Source organism: Lithobates pipiens, unplaced genomic scaffold, assembly GCF_037356315.1.
Source record: "Lithobates pipiens isolate NorthernLeopardFrog02 unplaced genomic scaffold, aLitPip1_a1.2 Scaffold_1, whole genome shotgun sequence".
NCBI classification, from domain to species: Eukaryota; Metazoa; Chordata; class Amphibia; order Anura; family Ranidae; genus Lithobates; species Lithobates pipiens.
The window spans coordinates 196,457,694-196,478,531 of record NW_027507685.1 but is presented as its reverse complement, the minus strand read 5'-3'; the positions used below and the strand labels follow the sequence as shown (position 1 = coordinate 196,478,531).

The following is a 20,838-nucleotide window of genomic DNA, read 5'->3' as shown; positions in this document are numbered from 1 at the left end:
AACTTGAAGCAAACTCCACACATATCATTGTATAGTAGCAACAACATATACAAAATAATAGAAAAAAAAATGATATATATGTATGTATACATACAGTCAAGTTGATGTTAAGAGCAAATGACTTTAAAAGCAAAGTGTTAGAACATTATGGAGGACCAAAATGGACATATTCTCAAATAAATAATAATTTAAAAAATAATATATATATATATATATATATATATATATATATATATATATATATATATATATATATATACATATACACACACACACATACACACACATACACACACCATATCCTCGGGTGAATGTCACTTGCTATATAAAGCTGCAGCAGATCCATTGAGGCACAGGAAGGAAAACATGCACTAACGGAAGGTTGAAAAAAATAAAAATAAATTAAAAAGGCGACGGCTTCTAGGACCGCTTAGTGTCCTAAGCGACCAATCACCCACTTGCAGCTCCTGCCTTAGCACCTCCCAGCCTGCCGCTTCTCCTGTCCTTGGCCATGCTGCGAGGATGACAGTGCAGCAGCTGGACCTACAGGGCAGCCAGACAAGAAAGAAAGAGTCCAGGCTCCTAAGTGGTGTGACTCTCACGGTCCGCCATTTAGTGATGCCTGCTATATTCCTGCAGTACTGTAAATTGTCCGGATTTAAAAAAAAAAAAAAAAAAGAGACAATTTTTTGGTAGTGAAAGTACCGTAATAAAGAAAATAAATGAAAGTATATATAAAAATCTTGCAGGCATTTTTTTTTCTTACATACTAGAGCCTGCAACTAGCTTCAATATTCCTTCATAAACCATTTGGCTACACTGTGAAGGATCTGGTATTTTGGCGCTTTCCTTATTACTTCACAAGCTTGACAGTATCTATATTGCCAATCAATCAGTATATTTACACGGTAGTGAGACCTCCAATTGAAATACTTGTGGTACTTTTCGTCGTCTTTGTCTAACTCAAGGAGATAGGCAGCCAGCTCCTTGGCACTTGGAAAGTCATCGACATGAATGAAGGCATCACCTGGGATAAAACGTTCATAGTTTTCCCGCGAAGTCCCCAACACAACTGGCACAGCCCAGGAGCCAAAAGCATTTGACCACAATTTTTCAGTGATGTAATCCTTGTAATTAGAATTTTCAAAGGCCAAGTAAAATTTGTACTGAGATATAGTGGAATGGAAATTGTCCCAGCTGAGCTTTGTGTGTTTAGCCCCATAAACATCAATAGGAATATATTTTTGTAGTTCCTCATAATAAGCAATTCTTCGGACACCTGGATACCACTTGCTGACCACCCAAGCCACTTGTTTGGACTTTTTAGGAATGGTAAAATTTTGTGGCTCCTTTAGCGTTTCGATCTGACCATATGGGACAAAAACATCCGAATCCTGACGAAACGTTAATGTCATGTTGAACAAGTTGTCCAACATATCCACGTTTTTGATAATCAGTGGTGGCTCCACATTTGCCCACACCCAGTATTGGAAAATAGGTCGTGGTTGTTGAGGCAATAGGTTTTTGTTATACATTATTTCCACATGATGTATAATAACACCATCAGCAATGCTATATAGACTCCTGTCTGTTGTCATCTTGCAGCCTGGGATACCAAAATCTTGATAGCACCTGTCTAATGGGAATGTGTATCCCCAAGGCCAGTGCCAAATTAGGATGAGAACCTCTCTCTCTTTCTTTAGATTGGGAATGATCTTTTTTTCCTTTATATTCTGGGTCGTTTTTTCCTGTATCACCGTCTTTTCTGCGCATATTGTAATTCTTCTAGGTATATCCACAAAATTCCAGAAAAAGGACAGCAGAATAAGAAGCAACAGGAATATTATTACGGTTTTCTGGTTGAGACAAGCCAAATTCATTATGGTTCTGAAAGAAAGTTAAAAAAATAAAAAATAAAATAAAAATTATACTGGCTGTAATTTTGGCAATATAATAAATCAAATTTTCTGACATAGTCCCTTTATTTTCTATTTATTCTGACATATAGCATAGGGATGGGAGTAGTGGTGAAATCATAACTCCGCAGAGGCACAGTCCCTGGAAAATGCAAAAAACTCAACTAGAAGTAGGGTAGAATGGGCCTTTAAATGTGCCTTGGTGAGGTTTAAATAAATAATCTATACCACAATTTTAAAACAATGTAGAAAAACTTTATTTGCCATCCATGGATGGGAGATTTAAAGTGGTTGTAAACTCTCCCCCACAACTTTGCCCCATGTAAATCAGCATAAAAAAAATAAAACTCTAATGAACACTGCTTGTAGATATCTCCTTACCTGCTTAGTATTGTTGTAATCCTTTCTGTTCTTTAGAATGACGTCATTGAGCATGCCCACATCTCCCCTGATTTATGGCACTCTACTTTATTATCAGGGCTTCCTACGGCACACAAACACTGAAATCCCAGAAGACAGAGCTTCCTCCTACACCCCATGTGACCATGTAACATCACATGCAGTGTAAAGCAGGGCATGGGACAGCTTTACTGCAGTCTTATCAGCTGAAGCCGATAAGACTGGCAAATGCAAACACTAGGTAATGGGCACAAGTAAATACTATGAAATAAAACAAGTCAGCTATGAACAGGGAAGCAGGCTTGCCATAAAAAACATTGGATTGAGAAGGAGACTTGGTTAACAGTACAATTGCTCAATTTAAGGGTGGAAATACACTCCGCTGTGGACTCAGAAAACAATACTTAAGATGGCGCTGCCTACTCCCTGGAAACAAGATTTTTAAAGTTTCTTTAAACAGTAAGTAATATGCGATTTGGGCTGGATTACAGTGGCTATCGTTTGATAATTACTTATTATAATGACTAAATGAAAAGCAGCATCAGAGTTGGAGAGTTTACTTCCTCTTTAAAAACATGTTACAGTCTGAAAAAAGTACAGTTTACAGTCCCTTTGGTCCAGGGTGTACAGGTCCTGGTATGGTGGTAGGAAGCGTCAGAGGTATGGCCTAAGCATTTCGGGGGAAACCCCACTTCGTCTGGGCCTTTAACGGCTTGCTGCCCACTGGCTGTCATCGTTCTGGAAGGGCGTCATATGACGTCCCTCCATTTAAACAGGGAATGCACACGAACGTGCGTGTGCATCCCTGTTCACCACCGAGGGGGTGAACAGCAATTGGGCATGGCTGTTTACCATGTGATCGGCCATGATGAAGTCAGGTACTGCCCCACTTTGCACGGCACATAAGCGCGATCGGGAGCTCGCTGCACGTCGCTGACGGTGTGTTCCCGGGAACACTGCTCGTCACAGACACTGGTAAACAGCCATTGGCTGGCGGCTGTTTACCACGTGATTGGCTGTGATCCTTTCACAGCCATTCACTAAATGTCAACAAACCGCGGTAACGAGATGTTACCAGCTTCTCCTCCTCACACACCGATCATGTGTGAGGAGGAGATTGCAGTAATATCTCGTTACCGCCTACAGTGTACACCAGTCACACTGATTGCCGCCCCCCCCCCCCCCAATAAAGAGGACCTGTCGTCACCTATCAAAGTACCTGCCACAGCCCATCAGAGTAACCGAGTACACGCCGCCAGCCCATCACAGTAACCGAGTACCCGTCGCCAGCCCATCACAGTAACCGAGTACCCGTCGCCAGCCCATCACAGTAACCGAGTACCTGAGTACCCGTCACTGCCTTTCATAGTACCCGAGTACCACTCATCAGAATAACCGAGCACCTGTCACCAGCCCATTAGAGTAATCGAGTACCTGTCACCAGCCCATCAGAGTAACCGAGTACCTGTCACCAGCCCATCAGAGTAACCGAGTACCCGAGTACCCGTCACTGCCCTTCATAGTACCCGAGTACCACTCATCAGAATAACCGAGTACCTGTCACCAGCCCATCAGAGTAACCGAGTACCTGTCACCAGCCCATCAGAGTAACCGAGTACCTGTCACCAGCCCATCAGAGTAACCGAGTACCTGTCACCAGCCCATCAGAGTACCCGAGTACCTGTCCCCAGCCCATCAGAGTAAACGAGTACCTTAGTACCCGTCACTGCCCTTTAGTACCCGAGTACCACTCACCAGCCCATCAGAATACCCGAGTACCTGTCACCAGCCCATCAGAATACACAAGTACCTGTCACCAGCTCAGAGTAACCAAGTAATGTAATTTGTTGTATGCATATGCTGTGTGTGAGAAATAACTTGATAATATGAAATTTTGTAAAAAAAAAAAATAAAATCTTTATTTTGCAAAGGATTGTGGGAAAAATTACTTTAAAAAAAACAAACAAAAACTCACCATGCTACTTACTTAATACCTTGGAATGTCTCCTTTCTAAAAAAGGGGTAATTTGGGAGGCATTTGTACTTTCCTGACTTGTTAGAGCCGGTTGACACTGGGATGACTTGTCAGGCGACTTAGCTGCCTGACAAGTCGCATCCCATTCTGTACAATGGGACCGTTCTAATCTTGGGTTGCTCAGACTTAGAAATGGGTTCCTGTACGACTTTGGGGGCGACTTGCATTGACTTCTATAGTGAAGTCGTTTTGCGAATCGCCGCTGTGTCCAGGTCACTTGAGGCAGTCGTGCTGCCTCAGTGTGAACCAACACTTAGGGGTTTATTTAATAAAGGAAAATCTGAAAGTGCACATGGAAGTAAAGTCGCTGTAGATCTGAGGGGGACATGCAAGGGAAATAAACAGCATTTTAGCTTGCACATGATTGGATGAAAAAAAATCAGCAGAGCTTCCACTCATTTCATTTCTACCCCTTAGATTTAGAGCGACTGCACTAGAAAGTGCACGTGCAGCACAAAGTGCATTTGCCTTTCGTAAATAACCCCCTTAGGCTGCTTTCACACTGGGGCGGTATTCAGGCGTTACAGCGCTAAAAATAGCGCCTGTGTAGCGCCTGAAAAAAACCGGCCCCTTTAACTCCAGTGTGAAAGCCGGAGGGCTTTCACACTGGAGCGATGCGCTGGCAGGACGGTGAAAAAAGTCCTGCTAGCCGCATCTTTGGAGCGGTGAAGGAGCGGTGTATTCACCGCTCCTACCCATTGAAATCAATGGGACACCGCGGCAATACCGCCGGCAACAGCGGCGCTTTGCGGGCGGGTTTAACCCTTTTTCGGCCGCTAGCGGGGGTTAAAACCACCCCGCTAGCGCCCGCAGACCGCCGCTAAAACGACGGTAAAGCGCCGCTAAAAATAGCGGCGCTTTACCGCCGACGCTGCTCCCGCCCAGTGTGAAAGCAGCCTTAGTGCCCGTTCACACAGGGGCGACGCGACTTGCAGCGCGCCTCACAGACGCGACCTGCACACGACTTCAGCGGCGACTTGCAAAATGACTTGTGTATAGAAGTCAATGCAAGTCGCCTGAAGTCGTCCTGAAAATACTACAGGAACCTTTTTCTAAGTCGGAGCGACTTGAGTCGCTCCTATTAGAACGGTTCCATAGTACAGAACGGAGCGCGACTTGTCAGGCGGCTAAGTCGCCTGACAAGTCGCGGTAGTGTGAACGGGCACTTAGTGTCTTAAGAAACGAGTTACTCCTGATGTACTGAAGGCCTGATCAGATGTGATCAATTTTCAGTGACTGGCACCATAGTTTGTAGACTAACTTTCACAAAGACCAAATAATATACACTAATTTGGGTCACTTTTACCAAAGATTTGTAGCAGTATAAATGTTGGCCAAAATTTATGAAGAAAAATTACTAATTAGCAAAATTTTATGACGGAAACAAAGAAAAAAAAAGCATTTTTTCGCAAAAATTTGCGGTCTTTTTTTTATTTATAGCACAAAAAACAACAAACAAAAACCCACTAGTGCTTAAATAACAAACGAAAAGCTCTATTTGTGTGAAAAAAAAAAAAAAAAAAGGGATGCAAGTTTCATATGGGTACAGTGTTGCATGACCGAGTAATTGTCATTCAAACTGAGAGTGCTGAAAGCTGAAAATTTGTGTGGGCAGGAATGGGGTGCAAATGCACTGTATTGAGGTGGTTAAAGTAGCACAAAAAAACGTAAGTATTGAAATGAACCAAAAAAAAAAATTACAGTATTGACAACATTATGGAATAATAATTACTGAATATTGACATTTCATATAAAAAAAATAAAAAATATATTTTTCTCAATAAAAACACTCATTATGGGGCATTTGTGATTGCCCACTGATGAAATTCAAACACATCAACCTAAAGCTTGAACAGAAATGCAGTTGCATATCATGACTGCTGAGGCGCAATGGGCTTAGGTCCCACTAACATAACACCAAGGGATCAAGTCCCCCACCACCCTTGCCCTTTACCCCATTAAATAAAAACCATTAGGTTGGAAAGGGCAAGGCCACAGCTTTATTAAATTCCAACACATAACATGTGAACATATTTAACCAGTGCCAAACACTTGTACTGTGAGCACTTAACCAAAAGAGGGAAGTAGGGCCTGTCCTTACCATAAGTGCTGGACAGACAGCCTACTTCCAATTTTCCATCAAGGGCATAGCCCATTACCGCAACTTTAACTGCTGGCAAGGTCAAGAAAACCGCCACCGCCCGTCAGTTATTAACTGACGAGCGCCCCACCACAGCCAGCACCTGTTCCACATCTCACTGCAAGCCAAGGTGGAATATGTCCAACCCAATGTCATTAAGGAAAACTCCATTTGGTCTCAAGAGATCATCATTATTACCCTCCAGATCCTGGTGTAGTAAGGAGGGGTTTGGGTTCCTGGAGGACTGGGACGACTTCTCAGTCGATAACCGGTACTATAGAAGGGACGGACTGCACCTAAATGAGGAGGGTGCAGATCAGATGGGATTAAGGATGGCCAAAAAGTTAGGTTTTTAAACTAGGCAATGGGGGGAGGGTCCAGAGATAGATAGTCAGCATGGAGCATATTCCAGAGGGTAATATTAGGGGCATTAGTGGTAGGGTAACCAAAGCACATAAACCCAAGGTAAATATAGTAGCAAATATAATAGCAAGTCCTAGTTGTAATCTTGGAACACCCAAGAGGATAGTATGTGACCGTCAAAATATATTAATGCATTAAAATATTTGTTCACCAATGCCAGAAGTCTGCCAAGCAAAATAGGTGAGTTGGAAGCTCTGGTGCATCAGGAGAGCCATGATGTAATCGGTATTGCTGAAACTTGGCTTCATTCCTCACATGACTGGGCTATTAATATTCCTGGCTATGCATTCTTTCAGAAAGACAGAGTAAAAGGAAAGGTGAAGGGGTCTGTCTGTATGTGAGAAGTGATCTCAAAGCGAGTGAGAAAGAGGACCTGGTGGATGGAGAGTGTGATGAGTCTGAAGCATTATGGGTGGAACTGCATACAGATGTGCGTAGTTCAAAGTTAATCATTGGAGTTTGTTATAGACCACCCAATGTTAATGAGGAGGTGGAGACTCAGCTCATTGCACAGATAGAAAGGGCTGCAAGGGCTGGGACAGTGATGATGGTATTTTAACTACCCAGAAATTGACTGGGGTAATGGCACTGCTGGGACAGTTAAAGGGCAACATATGTATAAACCTATTACAGGACAATTTTATGGTCCAGTTTATTGAGGCCCCAACTAGGAACTATGCCTTGTTGGACTTGGTAATCTCAAACCATGCAGAACGTATTACTAATGTTCAGATAAAGGAACACCTGGGTAGCAGTGACCATAACATGATTTCATTTGATGTTAGCTGTAAGCAAAAATCACATATGGGGAAGATAAAAACACTTTAAGAGAGCAAATTTTGCAAGGATGAGGGCTGCTCTCCAGGACCTAGACTGGGAGAGAATATTGGCATCAATGGGCACAGAACAGAAAAGACTGTTTGTGAACTCACGGCAAAGTATATTCCCATGGGCAATAAGTTTAAAAGGCTAAAAATAAAACCGATGTGGCTCACGGCCAAAGTTAAAAAAAGCTATAAACTATAAAAAATGAAGGAACGCTAGTGTCATTCACAATTGTGTCCCACTTGTTGGCGATTTTTCACAAAAAATTAAAATTTTATATCTTTATGTTTGAAGCCTGAAATGTGGCAAAAGGTTGAAAAGTTCAAGGGGGCCGAATACTTTTGCAAGGCACTGTATGCATGTATGTGTATATATATTTATTTATTATTTTTGTGTATTAGGTTAACCTATCTGCGCTGTACTGCTTTATTTTAGTTTAAAAGGAGTGAAACAGGTCTATTCATTTTTATTACATTGAAAGCCGCACATTTGTAGAGACCTGATGTGCAACTTTCAGTACAGAATTTGTTGAATCTCACAATAAAAATGCACTTAAAGTGGTTGTAAACCCACTTTTTGGACTTTTACCTATAGGTAGTGAACATATCTCCTAACGTCCACCGTTTAGGAGATATTTCACTTGTAGTCCACCAAAAATTCCAACGGTGCATGCGTGGGGATAAACAAAACCAAGTGTTGTTTCTCCCCTAGCCTGTGCAATTAATCGCGGCTCCCTCCCGCATGCGCGTAAGCGATGTCACGCGGCTCTGGTGAATCACAGAACCGGAGTCTGCGGCCCAGAAGTAAGAGGGGCCAGAAGATGGACGCTGACAACACAGGGAGATCGCTGGATTCTTTTGCAGGTGAGTGGCACATAATGGGCTAGTATGCTCTACTTAACATAAAGAAGTATTTTTACTTGTGTCTGTGTTGCTGTTAGGCCCCTTTCACACGGGGTGGATCAGTAATGATCCACCCCGTGATGATCCGCTCACTCAGCGGGGAATCGCTCCGTTGTCCCCGCTGAGCCGGCGGCGGACAGGGCGGTCTCCGCACACTGTGCAGGGACCGCCCTGTCAGCTCTCCGCTCTCCTCTATGGGCATCGGACGAGCACGGACCGTCTGTCCGTGTTCATCCGATCCGCTCTGCAGACGGATAGAAAAATAGGATTTTCCTCCGTCTGCAGAATCGGACAGTAGCGGAGGCGGACGATATCGGGTGTCTGCGGATGAACATCCGCAGACACCCGCTATCCCATAGGAATGAATGTATGACCGTATTTCATCCGCAAACGGATGGATGAAATACGGACATATCGTCCGCATGTGTGAAAGGGGCCTTAGAGAAGTTTCTCTTCACTTCCCAACCCATGGTCAGGAAGTGAAGGAATCTCTTCAATAGTCTCTGCAAGCAGAAAAACCTGTCAGGAGCTCAAATCTTCCTCCACTTTATCCAAGACTCGCTTTATTTATAGCTAGTTACCTGTAGATTAGACATGCCAATTACCCTATTACATCCTTAGGGCTCGTTTACATTTGCAATATATTTCAAAATATGGCAGTGGACGCACTTTTTTAAAGCACTCTGAATGCCAATCAAAGCCCCTGTCACTAAATAAAGTGGTTAGCATACAGTCATGTTCACACATTGCATTTGCTTCAAAAAATGATACCCCATGACGCTTTAGTGGTGACTGAGAAAAGGGGGTAGTCTCCAAGTATGACCAATGAATATGACATCAGGAAAAAGGGAGTAGCAGTCCGTGCCCCAGGCAGTTCTGCTCTGCCTGTATGGAATGTTACATAGTGAGGTTGAAAAAATAAAACACCCCACACACCCCCTCCAATTACTGTACATGTTGTGGTGGCTGGAACAGCTGTGTGATTCCCCACTCACCCCCCCCCCCCACCCCCACCCCTGTAAACAGTGCCATAGTGACTGTTAAGTGCTGGGACTCTGTGTCTGCAAGCTCTGTGTGGAGCAGGCTGAGGACTTGTGTGTGTGCTCAATTCCCCCCTTCGTCCCACCCCCTCTGCTGGCTGAGAACTGGGCAACTGCTGCAGGAGCAGGATCTGTGTAAAATCCCCTGCCAATAAGAGCATGGAGTCAGAGCCAATGGGAACATTAGAGAAAGAGCCTTGCTGTGCAGCAGGGCATCATGTAACATGTAGTGCCCGGGCGGCATTATGAAGTGGAAGTGAACGATTTCAAGAACTACAGGAGCCAAAATGCCCGCACAAAGAGTAGAGACACAAGAGATTTTCATGGACATTGTGGAAAGATCAGGGCTTTTGGCAGGTGGAAGCTGAGCTGCACAAGTGTGCTGCCTTTGCTGAGCCTGTCCTAAGATAGGTTCTTATGGACACAGCATGAGCATCCCAAGGACTGAGCTGCAATGGGATTGCTTGCTATGCCTTGGGACCATAGCTAAGAGACCCGTTGCCATGCATGTCTACACCAGAGCTGAAAGACTGAGCTTTCTGAGGATCAATGCTTACAGACTGAGCCTTGTGGGACTTGACTTCAGAGGACTGCAGACAGCCTAGTGATCTGAATCAGATCCTTGTGTACCAGGATGGGTAAGCTTAACATCCGTACATATCTAAACACTGATACAGTGAATGCAGGAGAGAATCCCCTTGTTTAGTAGCCCAGTACCCATCCGCTGCACACTCCTAAAGGGACAGCTACATGTGCACCCCCTACAGAACAGCCCCAATGAAAACCTGCTAACACTGACAGGCACTGGGTGCTTGCAGTCACTTCCAGGGGTTCCCTTTAGTTAGAAATGCTTACACCCACCTGCTATTGGAGCTACAGTATGTCACAAAAATGAATACACCCCTCACATTTTTGTAAATATTTTATTATATCTTTTCATGTGACAACACTAAAGAAATGAAATTTTGCTACAATGTAAAGTAGTGAGTGTACAGACAGTATAACAGTGTAAATTAAATTAGCTGTCCCCTCAAAATAACTCAACACACAGCCATTGATGTCCAAATTGCTGGCAACAAAAGTGAGTACACCCCTAAGTGAAAATGTCCAAATTGGGCCCAATTAACCATTTTGCCTCCCCAATGTCACGTGTTAAATTTGGCGTTATGGCTCTCACTCTCTCATACTGCTCACTGGAAGTTCAACATTGCACCTTATGGCAAAGAATGCTGAGGATCTGAAAAGAAGAATTGTTGCTCTACATAAAGATGGCCTAGGCTATAAGAAGATTGCCAAGACTCTGAAACTGAGATGCAGCACGGTGGCCAAGACCATACATGGATTTCAAAAGATGTATGGTAGAAATAGCCACGCTCTGTACTCAATCAAAATTATTTTATTTAGAACATCCCAAAGTGTTGACAGTAAGCTGGTCTACCAAAGAATTTTAATCGAGTACAGAGTGCAGCAAATTTCTTCTTTTGATTATATGCAGAGGCGAACTGAGGTGGGCACCTGTCCAGATCATCAGGCTTTCAAAACTCACCTGGAACAGCAAGTTTTCTTGTTTGGATACTAGGGATGAGCTTCGAGTTCGAGTCGAACTCATGTTCGACTCAAACATTGCCTGTTCGCCTGTTCAGCGAACAGTGAACAATTTGGGCTGTTCGCGACAAATTCGAAAAGCCAGAACGCTCTGTACAAGTCTATGGGAGAAATTTAAAGTGCTAATTTTAAAGGGTAATATACAAGTTACTGGCCTAAAAAAAGTGTTTGGGGGCCTGGTTCCTGCCCCAGGGGACATGTATCAATGCAAAAAAAAAAGTTTTAAAAAACGGCCGTTTTTTCAGGAGCAGTGATTTTAATAATGATTAAAGTGAAACAATAAAAGTGTAATATTCCTTTAAATGTGGTACCTGGGGGGTGTCTGTAGTATGCCTGTGAAGGGGCGCATGTTTCTCGTGCTTAGAACTGTCCCTGCACAAAGTGTCATTTGTGCAGGAAAAAAAGTCTTTTAAAATCACTATTGTCGGCTCCCGTAATACAGAGAACACTCAATGAGTGTTCTCTGTATTAGCCGACAATTCATTCATTCATTGATAAAAAAAAAAAAAAAAAAAGCGCGGGGGTTCCCCTAAATTCCATTACCAGGCCCTTCAGGTTTGGTATGGATGTTAAGGGGAACTCCGTGTCAAATTTAACCACTTCCCGACCAGCGCACGACGATGTACGTCGACAGAATGGCACGGGCAGGCATATTGGCGTACATGTACGTCCAATATTCGTTGCCGCCGTGCCATCGGGAGCGCGCCGCCGGCGGCGCGCTCCCGTGCTGGTCGGGACCCCCGTGAGTCTGGTCGCGGGACCCGATCGCCGCGGGCATCCCCGCGATCGTCTCACGGAGCGGCCGAATGGAGGAAATGCTGTATAAACAACATTTTTCCATTCTGCCTAGCAACTAGTGACGCTGATCTCTGCTCCATGTGATTGGAGCAGAGATCAGTGTACACTAAATGAAAGCCCAACCCCCCCACAGTTAGTAACACACCCCTAGGAACACTTAACCCCTACGCTGCCACCCACTGGTTAACCCTTTCACTGCCAGTGTCATTTACACAGGAATCACTGCATTTATATAGCAGTGATTACTGTATAAATGACAATGGTCCCAAAAATGTGTCAAAAATGTCCGATAGGTCCCCCACAATGTCGCAGTCACAATAAAAATCGCAGATCGCCGCCATTACTAGTAAAAAAAAAAAAAAAAAAAAAAAAAAATTATTAATAAAAATGCTATAAAACTATCCCTATTTTGTAAACGCTATAACTTTTGCGCAAACCAATCAACCAAAAATATGTAGAAGAATACGTATCGGCCTAAACTGAGGGAAAAAAAATGTTTTTTTTATATATTTTTGGGGGATATTATTACAAAAAGTAAAAAATAAATAATGCGTTTTTTTCAAAATTATCGCTCTATTTTTGTTTATAGCGCAAAAAATAAAAACCGCAGGGGTGATCAAATACCACCAAAAGAAAGCTCTATTTGTGGGAAAAAAAGGACGTTAATTTTGTTTGGGAACCACGTCGCACGACCGCGCAATTGTCAGTTAAAGCGATGCAGTGCCGAATCGCAAAAAGTGGTCTGGTCTTTGACCAGCAAATTGGTCCGGTCTGAAAGTGGTTAAAAAAAAATAAAAAAATTGACGTGGGGGTCCCCCTAAAAATCCATACCAGACCCTTTATCCGAGCACGCAACCCGGCAGGCAGCAGGAAAAGAGGGGGGACGAGAGAGCGGCCCCCCCTCCCTCCTGAACCGTACCAGGCCACATGCCCTCAACATTGGGAGGATGCTTTGGGGATCTGTAACCCCTCAAAGCACCTTGTCCCCATGTTGATGGGGACAAGGGCCTCATCCCCACAACCCTGAGCGGTGGTTGTGGGGGTCTGCGGGCAGGGGGGCTTATCAGAATGTGGAAGCCCCCCTTTAACAAGGGGACCCCCAGATCCCACCCCCCCTGTTTGAAATGGTAAGGGGGTACAAAAGTACCCCTACCATTTCACAAAGAAAGTGTAAAAATGGTTAAATAAGACAAACACACTTTTGAAAAATTCCTTTATTAAAAAAAAAAAAAAAAAAAAAAAAAAATGATATTACAGCGGTGCTAATCCACTCTTGCTATCCAGCGACGGATCTCCGGGGTCCAGCGATGGGGGATCTCTCAGTCCAGCGTTGTCCATACATCCATCTTCTGTCTCCACTGCGGGGATCCCAGTGCTGACGTTTCTTATATTAGGTGGGCGGGACCACCCGTCACCTGACCCCGCCCCTCTGACGCTGGTGAGGGGAGCCAGGGATTCCCTAATGAGGTATGGGTGACCCCGCCCCCTCTGATGTAACGGAAACCTGCATCACCAGCGTCAGAGGGGCGGGGTCAGGTGACGGGTGGTCCTGCCCTCCTAATATAAGAAACGTCAGCGCTGGGATCCCCGCAGTGGAGACAGAAGATGGATGTATGGACAACGCTGGACTGAGAGATCCCCCGTCGCTGGATATGATCATCCATCGCTGGACCCTGGAGATCCGTCGCTGGATTAGCACCGCTGGAATCTTTTTTTTTTTTTTTTTTTTTAAATAAAGGAATTTTTCAAAAGTGTGTTTGTCTTATTTAACCATTTTTACACTTTCTTTGTGAAATGGTAGTGGTAATTTTGTACCCCCTTACCATTTCAAACAGGGGGGCCAGGATCTGGGGGTCCCCTTGTTAAACGGGGGCTTCCAGATTCTGATAAGCCCCCCACCCGCAGACCCCCACAACCACCACTCAGGGTTGTGGGGATGAGGCCCTTGTTACCATTAACATGGGGACAAGGTGCTTTGAGGGGTCACAGACCCCCAAAGCATCCTCCCAATGTTGAGGGCATGTGGCCTGGTACGGTTCAGGAGGGAGGGGGGGGGGGCGCTCTCTCGTCCCCCCCCCCCTCTTTTCCTGCGGCCTGCCAGGTTGCATGCTCGGATAAAGGGTCTGGTATGGATTTTTAGGGGGACCCCCACGTCAAATCTTTTTTACATTTGATGCGGGGTTCCCCTTAATATCCATACCAGACCTGAAGGGTCTGGTATGGATATTTAGGGGGACCCCCACGTCAATTTTTTTTTTTTTATTTGACACGGGGTTCCCCTTAATATCCATAGCAGACCTGAAGGGCCTGGTAATTGAATTTAGGGGAACCTCCCCGCTTTTTTTTTTTTTAAATCAATGAATGAATGAATTGTCGGCTAATACACTCATTGAGTGTTCTCTGTATTACGGGAGCCGACAATATAGCAGCAAGTAATTTTAAAAGACTTTTTTTCCTGCACAAATGACACTTTGTGCAGGGACAGTTCTAAGCACGAGAAACATGCGCCCCTTCACAGGCATACTATAGACACCACCCAGGTACCACATTTAAAGGAATATTACACTTTTATTGTTTCACTTTAATCATTATTAAAATCACTGCTCCTGAAAAAACAGCAGTTTTTAAAACTTTTTTTTGCATTGATCCATGTCCCCTGGGGCAGGACCCGGGTCCCCAAACACTTTTTAGGACAGTAACTTGCATATTAGCCTTTAAAATTAGCACTTTAGATTGTGAACGTTGAATCCCATAGACTTTAATAGGGTTCTAAAGTTCACACGAAGTTTAGGTCTGTTCGCAGGTTCTGGTGTGAACCGAACAGGGGGGTGTTTGGCTCATCCCTATTGGATACCATACATCGGTTTAACAGAACAGGTTCCACTCAGAACAGTCCTTGCCATGGTCAACTAAAGAAGTTGATTGCACTTGCTCAGCATCATAGCCAGAGGTGGTCTTTGGGAAATTGATGTACGAGTGCTGCCAGCATTGCTGCAGAGATTGAAGGGGTGCGGGGTCAGCCTGTCAGTGCTCAGACCATATGCCTCACACTGCATCACATTAGACTGCATGGCTGTCATCCCAGATGGAAGCCTCTTCTAAAGATGATGCACAATAAGGCCTACAAACAGTTTGCTGAAGACAAGCAGACTAAGGACTTTTATTACTGGAACCATGTCCTGTGGTCTGATGAGACCAAGATAAACTCATTTGGTTCAGATAGTGTCGTGGGTGTGTCACTGCAACCAGTTGAGGAATACAAAGACAAGTATGTCTTGCCTACAGTCAAGCATGATGGTGGGAGTGTCATGGCCTGGGGAGCTGAATGGGTTCATTGAGGGAACCATGTACTATGACCTACTGAAGCAGAGCATGATCCCCTCCCTTCAAAAACTGGGCCGCAGGGCAGTATTCCAACACAACAACCCCAAATACACCTACAAGAATACCACTGCCTTGCTAAAGAAACTGAGCGTAAAGGTGATGGACTGGCCAAGCAGGTCTCCAGACCTAAACCCTATTGTGCATCTGTGGGGCATCCTCAAATGGAAGGTGGAGGAGCACAAGGTCTCTAAAATACATCAGTTCCGTGATGTCATCATGGAGGAGTGGAAGAGGACTCCAGTGGCAACCTGTGAAGCTCTTGTGAACTCCATGCCCAAGAGGGTTAAGGCAGTGCTAGAAAATAATGGTGGCCACACACAATTTGGACATTTTCACTTGTACTCACTTATGTTGCCAACGATTTAGACATTAATGGCTGTGTGTTGCGTTATTTTGGAGGGGAAAGAAAATGTACACTGTTCTGCAAGCTGTACACTCACTACACTACATTGTAGGTAAATAATTTCTTCAGTGTTGTTACATGAAAAGATACTGTATGAGTAGTGTGCACACAAGGAACTTTGTCCAGGTTTGAAATTGGCTCCACCAAAATCTGTAAATTAAAAAATAGGAGTCGCCTTTGCCACTGCAACAGACAGATTTGTACTTCCCAGTTGAACCGAAGTGTGATGGGCACTGTACTCCTAGGCCATTGCACCCGCAAGCAAGTAATCATGGTTACAATGCCTTCCTTACAGGCTCATTTCCAAAAGATAAATAAATGCAGAAATGCATTTATTCTTTGTTTGCAAAAGGTGGAGTTAGCCTTTCATATGTTTAGTTACTGTGAGCTAGATTAACAGGTCACAACCTTGGCACACCCAAGTAAGCCTGACCAGATAAACAGGTCTGCTGGATGGCCAAGAAAATAAAGTGTATTGTGGAGGATTCTTTTCAAGCTACAGGGTAACATGACACGGTACATAGAAAAGACAAAGCATTTTTTCAACTGTAGCTTGTTAATATAAAAATAAAGGCTAATCCTCTTCCTTCTTCACTAAGAATGGAGTTTACATATGGCCCATGGCAATAGAGACTAGATCCATTGTCAGAAAAAAAAAAAAAAAGTAATTCAGTTCTCCGGGAGGGCTTAACTAGTCCAAGTAAAAGATAAATGGTGTGGGAAGTATAAGTTAGTCAGATTCAGCTGGACTAGTTCTATAATGTTAAAGAAATCTCATCACTCATCAAAGAGGCTTCCTCAGTCCAAATGAGTGTCAGAAACATAACCCAGCATTTATAGCAGGGGTCTCAAACTGGCGGCCCTCCAGCTGCTGTGAAACTACAAGTCCCATCATACCTCTGCCTGTGAGAGTCATGCTTGTAATGGTCAGCCTTGCAATGCCTCATGGAACTTGTAGTTTTGCAACAGCTGGAGGGCTGCAAGTTTGAGATCCCTGATTTATAGCCACACAATATTCCAATCACCATGGTGTCATAAAATGTTGCTAGGCAATGTGGAAATCAAAAGACATATGCCCTGAGTCTTCCCTCCCTGAGACCCCTTTCTGCAATGGGCATCCCAATGTTGTGCTGTGTTGTCCAAGGGTCTTTTGGCTGGCTTGCTGATATCACTGGTTATTTCTCTTCTCTTTATGCCTTACATAATGATATGTACAGTGCATAAGTACGCTCATCTCACTGTGTAATGATGTCACCCCCCAGGGGGCATATCTATGAGTCTGGGGTCAGAGAATATGGGATAAACCATGCTGGCTATCATTCAACTAGGAAGACTGGTGATCTAGTGGCAGAAAGGATTAACTGCAGAGGACAATTATGGATTGGAGGTTAGTATTGCAGCAAAAACGTATTTTACTATTACTGGGCTATTTTGTTTTTCAGCAGGAGTTCTGCTTTAACTACTGTTAGCTATACCCTGACCTGGAGTGTAAAACTTCAGAGACATATTTATAGTTAGTTACTATGCTACAGTCAGTACAAACCTTGTATTGAGGAACACAATTTAAAAGGTTATGTATTATGGTTCTTTATATAATTTTTAAGTTTTGCATTTTTTCTTCATATGCTATTCTTTATTATATTCAAATCCAAAAACAATTTTTTTCTGAGATCTGACTACATTGTTGCATATGACCAGGGCTTTTTGTCTCAGTGAATAGGTGCAGGTACTCATCCCCTCTCCCGAGTCACCCTTTGTCTTGATCCCCAATCCACCTCCCTGTACACACAAGGTGTATTCCGTTCTGATCAGAAGGGGATCCGTGAGCTGTTCTTTTACTCCTGGCCACCCATAGAGCAGCACTCCACTGTTCTTTTACACCTAGCTACTGCCGATCTGCTCCACCAAAACGGAAGAGGATAGAGTCCTCTTCTGTATTTTTCAGCATACTTAATCAGACCTGGGAGGTACGCGGGTATAAGCGAACAAAAATCCATGTACACCCACCTGTCCATAGGAATGCATAAACTTTTCGAACAGGTCTGCCTGAAAAACTGATAGACGGACCTGAATGGAAAGCCCATCTAAAAGGGCCTTATGGTTTTCCTTTAATCACTTGCCAACCACTGCACGCCGATATACGTTGGCACAATGGCAGTGGTGGGCAATTGGGATTACCTGTACATCCCTTTAAGAGGTGGGGACAGCAGGCGTGCGCACACCCGCCGTGTACAGCGTGACCATGCCCGAGAGGCTGGCGATCATGTCACGAAGCCGCGGAATGGGGAAGTGCCTTTGTAAACAAGGCATTTTCCCGTCCTGCCTTGTGTCATGACAGATCACTCCCTTTCATCGGGAGCAGTGATCGCCCTTATGGGAGTTGAAGCCAACCCCCTAACAGTTAGAATCACTCCCTAGGACACACTTAACCCCTTCATTGCCCCCTAGTGGTTAACCCCTTCCCTGACAGTTTCATTTCAGTACATTTTTATAGCACGTTGTATAAATGACAACGGTCACAAAATAGTGTCAAAATTGCTCGCCATAATGTCCCAGTCCCAAAAAAAAAAAAAACTATCCCCTATTTTTTAGACGCTATAACTTTTGCGCAAACAATCAATATACGCTTATTGCATTTTTTTTTAAACCAAAATATATGAAGAATACATATTGAGGGGAAAAAATAAATAAATAATAGTTTTCTTATATATTTATGGGGGATATTTATTATAGCAAAAAAAAAAAAAAAAAAATTGTCTCTTTTTGTTTTGGTGGTGTCAAACACCACCAAAAGAAAGCTCTATTTGTGGAAAAAAAAAAAAAAAAATACCAAAAAAAAAAAAAAAAAAAAAAAAAAAAAAAAAAACCTCAATTTTGTTTGAGTGCAACGTCGCACAATTGTCAGTTAAAGCGATGCAGTGCTGAATCGCAAGTGCTCTAGTCAGGAAGGGGGTAAAATCTTCCAGGGCTGAAGCGGTTAACCACTTGCCGACCACCGATGCACGTCTCTACTTTGGGGACTGCCATAACCCTGGTATCCCCGTGGTCGGCTACAAGATAAAAGTGGTCTTTACGGCAGATTTGCCGCATGACCACTTTTATCGGTGATGGGAGAAGGGCTCCCCCTCCCGGCGCGATCCAGTGCCCTCTGCCACTTACTGGCGCCGTCGGCAGCATCGGAGGTGTCTCTATGCCTTGCTAGGCATAGAGACGAGTGAGGTGGAAGATAGCCCCCACCTGTCTCCATACCATAGCAGGTACTTCTGCCCATACTACCTACTTAAAAGCATATTTTTTTCAAAATTACTTTTTTTTTTGCATTCAAGTCCAAATATGAGATCTGAGGTCCTGTCATGTTTTTTTCTATTACAAGGGGCGTTTACATTCCTTGTAATAGGTACAAAAGTGACTTATTTTTTTAATTAAAAAAAAAAAAAAAAAAGTTTAAACGCGGCCTGTCCCGTCGAGCTTACGTGCAGAAGTGAATGCATACGTGAGTAGCGCCAGCATATCAAAACGGTGTTCAAACCACACATGTGAGGTATCACCATGATCGGTAGAGTGAGAGCAATAAGTCTAGCCCTAGACCTCCTCCGTAACGCAAAACAGGCAACCGGTAGAATTTTTCTTTAATCGCTTATGGAGATTTTTAAAGGATAAAAAGTTTGTCGCCATTCCATGAGCGGGAGCAATTTTGAAGCGTGACATGTTGGGTATCAATTTACTCAGCGTAACATTATCTTGCACAATATAAAAAAATAATAATAATTGGGCTAACTTTACTGTTGTCATATTTTTTAATAAAAAAAAAGTGCGCTTGTAAGACTGCTGTGCAAATACAGTGTGACAGAAAGTAGTGCAACGACTCTTTATTCTCTAGGGTGTTAGAATTTTTTTTTTTTTTTTTTTATATAATGTTTGGGGGTTCTAAGTCATTTTCTATTCTTCAGGAGAAATTAAAAACAAATTGAGGGTGAGCACAACCTTTATAGATACTCTCTCTCTCTATAGGGTAGCATATTTTAACCTTTCTGGTTTAGGTTCACTTTATTTGTGAGACATTTTTTAAATACAAAAAGTACCACACCTTCTGATAATTTTGAGGGTTAACAAGACAGAACCTGTTAAAAAATAAAAATCTTATATATTTTATCTAATTGTTGAATTGTATCTGAGGCTATTACAACCAGGCTATTAAATGCATTCAGAACTTTGTTCTGAAATTTTGCAGCGAAATAATATGATCTTGTATTTAGCGTCTGATCTTGTATATTTAAATACTTTCTTTTGATGGCAGTCTCAGAGCCTAACATAAAGAAATACGTGCTGTATACCAACAATTTTAATAAATTAAAAACATGCGCTTCCAAAGTGAACCAGAAAAAATATACTATACAGGATAATATAATATAATATACTAATTTAGAGAAGTAAAAAGAAAAAATAGTATATGCTGGTGCTTACCGGATGGTGAGCCTTTGTTGCTATAGAAGGTAAGCTGCTTGGGGTGTCTGGTTGTCAATATACAGTCTTGTCTCACTTGAAGTCCTCCTCATTCCCTATTACAAGCAATAAATGGACACACCTTTCCTCTCTAGAAAGTCAGTCACCAGATCATTGTGTTAAAGTTTAACTATCTGCTGTCCGGCGCAACTTACATTTTTTACACACATGTTAAAATCACCTTTTTTCTACTAAACGATGACTTTGAACCCCTCAACATAATATATTTTCTGAAAGCTGAGGCCCTGATGAATAAATTGGCGGATGTTGCTATTTTATACAGTATTTTACACAATATTTGTGCAGCCATTTATCAAACAAATTTCCAGGAAAAAAATCTTCATACACACAGTATAATGCCCAATTTTTTTGTAAAATCTATAAGATGATGTTGTGTCAAGTAAATAGATACCAAACATATCAATATTTAAAGTTGTGCACACATATGAAATGACAAAAACTGAC

At 43.1% G+C, this 20,838-nt stretch overlaps 1 protein-coding gene across 1 annotated transcript; it reads right to left on the bottom strand.

Annotated features, from left to right (window-relative positions):
- Window positions 1-246: 246 nt before the first annotated feature.
- On the bottom strand, window positions 247-20,451 carry LOC143981715 (4-galactosyl-N-acetylglucosaminide 3-alpha-L-fucosyltransferase 9-like). Its single transcript, XM_077479760.1, has 2 exons — window positions 20,335-20,451; window positions 247-1,887 (listed from the first exon to the last, which is right to left on the bottom strand). The coding sequence occupies exon 2, from the start codon at window positions 1,878-1,880 to the stop codon at window positions 789-791; it is 1,092 nt and encodes a 363-aa protein (XP_077335886.1). The 5' UTR covers window positions 1,881-1,887; window positions 20,335-20,451; the 3' UTR covers window positions 247-788.
- Between the last annotated feature and the right edge of the window lie 387 nt (window positions 20,452-20,838).